General features: G+C 37.9%; 1 protein-coding gene across 1 annotated transcript in view; it reads left to right on the forward strand.

Moving 5' to 3' along the window:
• The window catches only part of LOC102306485 (dynein, axonemal, heavy chain 6), a 63,182-nt gene that overhangs the window by 37,317 nt on the left and 23,485 nt on the right, over positions 1–2,380 (forward strand). Inside the window, 3 exon segments of the mRNA XM_042219575.1 lie at positions 384–531; positions 976–1,133; positions 2,193–2,324. Coding sequence (XP_042075509.1) covers positions 384–531; positions 976–1,133; positions 2,193–2,324 — 438 coding nt within the window.

Genomic DNA, 2,380 nt, shown 5'->3' on the forward strand with positions numbered 1-2,380 from the left:
CACATACATGTCATATTTTGTTGAGATTTGGTTCTGTGTGATTTGTGGAACAAACATTCCCATGCTTTTGGCATGACATATGTAGAAGGTTAATTGTATATATATTAGTGCCACTGTTTATTTCATTCACCTGAATGACTGTGTGTACTGATGGATCTGGCAGTTTCCACTAAATTACTTATTATGATGGTGACGTATTAATAAAATGCTGAGGAGTTTTAGAGGGGAAATAGCACGAGTCTGCAGCAATGCTTAGTTATAGTTTCATATCCAAAATATCCATGGTACTAAAGCAAAGGTAATATTTTGGTGTTGCAATTTAGAAAGGAATGCAGATATCAAAATTTATATGTGAAAAGTAATTGATGAACATGTTCTTGCAGACTGTGGTGGCCCGGGGCCTTCTTAACAGGATCCAGGAAAGTGCAGGATATCTTCCTGTCTTCATCAACTTCTCTGCTCAGACCTCCTCTGCCCGTACACAGGAGATCATTGAGTCCAAACTGGAGAAAAAGAGAAAGAACATTTTAGGTAAAAGAGCAAGTTTGGCAATGACAACATAAAAGCAAACCCAAGAACCATACATGTTGTGTAAGACTGTCATATGCATTTGTTACAAATTGTTTGCACCATCTGGACAGCAATGTAGCTGAAAGGAAATCCTTTGAGAAACTCCAACTGATGAAGTTTTTCAGACAAAAGCTACCATCTTATTGTTTGAATTATAGGTCCATGGTTGTCAATGACATGTCTTCAGGGTCTAACTTACAGATAACACATTAAGAGGCCTTTCTTCAGCACATTCCCAAATCGTTCTGGAGCTGCTTAACACAACCATAGAGTCGCTTCCTTTCCATTAGTTTAACAGTTGCTTCCACTATTCATCTACACATCTACTGCCTGGCCATTCATCCAATAGTGCTTACACATTTACTTTTTTCTTCTTGAATATTTATTATTTTTCTCTCCATGTAGGTCCTCCAGGAAACAAGAAGTTGGTGGTCTTTGTGGATGACTTGAATATGCCTAAGCTGGACAGTTATGGATCTCAGCCTCCTATAGAACTCCTGCGTCAGTTCCAGGACTTTTCTGGGTTTTATGACAGAAACAAGTTCTTCTGGAAGGAGATCCAGGTATGCAAATAAGATGAGCTATACTGTAATGAGACATTAAAATATAAATGTGCGTGTGCATATGTGAGACTATGGTTGCAGTTGAGGTTATCTATTTTAGACTTTTCCAAACAGTTTAAAAACAAAACCACAAGAGGGAGCATTTTCAAATTTTCAGATTTTAGAAAGATTATGGGGCATGTTTCCTATAAGTACAAGCACGTATCTAAAACAAGGGTAGGACAGTTCCACTAGCACAGCTGTTCTAGACTAGCTATAAGTTAATTGCTCATAAGTCTTAACCTTTTGTTTTTAGTGTCTGTACATTCTACGTTCCCATAAATATTGCCTACAAGTAAAGACAAAATCATTCTAGTCTGAACTACTGTGGATGTTTTCCCCGTGTTCAGTTTTTGAGCACAGTTAAAAACCTCATTTGTTCTGTTTGGTGTTTTTAATGAATACTAAATCCTTTTATGTAGGAAACCCAGTCATCTTGTGGGCTATTTGTTAGCTTTTTTACTCGCCATTTATAGAATCAGAATCAGAATCAGAATGTCTTTAGATTAGATTAGATTAGATTAGATTAGATGAAACTTTATTAATCCCTCGGGTGGGTTCCTCCGGGAAATTCAGTTTCCAGTAGCAAAGCACCGAAAGAAGTTGCATGTTACAGATACATTAAGGGGAATGAGAGTAAGGATATAAGCATAAATACACCATATATACACATATACACATATATAGATACAGAATATACAATATGGATAAATAGGATTGCTCATTTGAGTGAGTATTTATTGTCATCGTCGCAGGTACAACGAAATTAAAAGTGGTCTCTGATCAGTGCATCATCCATAGAATGTTTACTACCTTAACTTGTGCTATACAAACACACATATACACACAGGCACAACTGATTTTAGAACATTTCTGTACTGTCCTTAAATGCCCCAAACAAGGAACCCCTCTTCTTAAATGGAACATTTTATTGTCAATGGTGACATGTCAGGAAAAAGTAACATACTAGCGTTTTATCAGCTGTTTAGTAGTCCCTTTATTCTGTCTTTTTCTTCTCAGGGAATGACCATTACAGCAGCATGTGCTCCTCCAGGAGGGGGGCGAAATCCTGTGTCCCCCAGATTTATTCGCCACTTCAGCATGTTGTGCCTGCCAACACCCTCGGACACCAGCCTCAAACAGATCTTCAAAGTCAGGAGTCCTCCAAAATACTGACACACACACACACACACACACACACACACACA

This window comes from Haplochromis burtoni, unplaced genomic scaffold, assembly GCF_018398535.1.
Source record: "Haplochromis burtoni strain Fernald_Lab_line unplaced genomic scaffold, NCSU_Asbu1 Contig_35, whole genome shotgun sequence".
Classification (NCBI taxonomy): Eukaryota; Metazoa; Chordata; class Actinopteri; order Cichliformes; family Cichlidae; genus Haplochromis; species Haplochromis burtoni.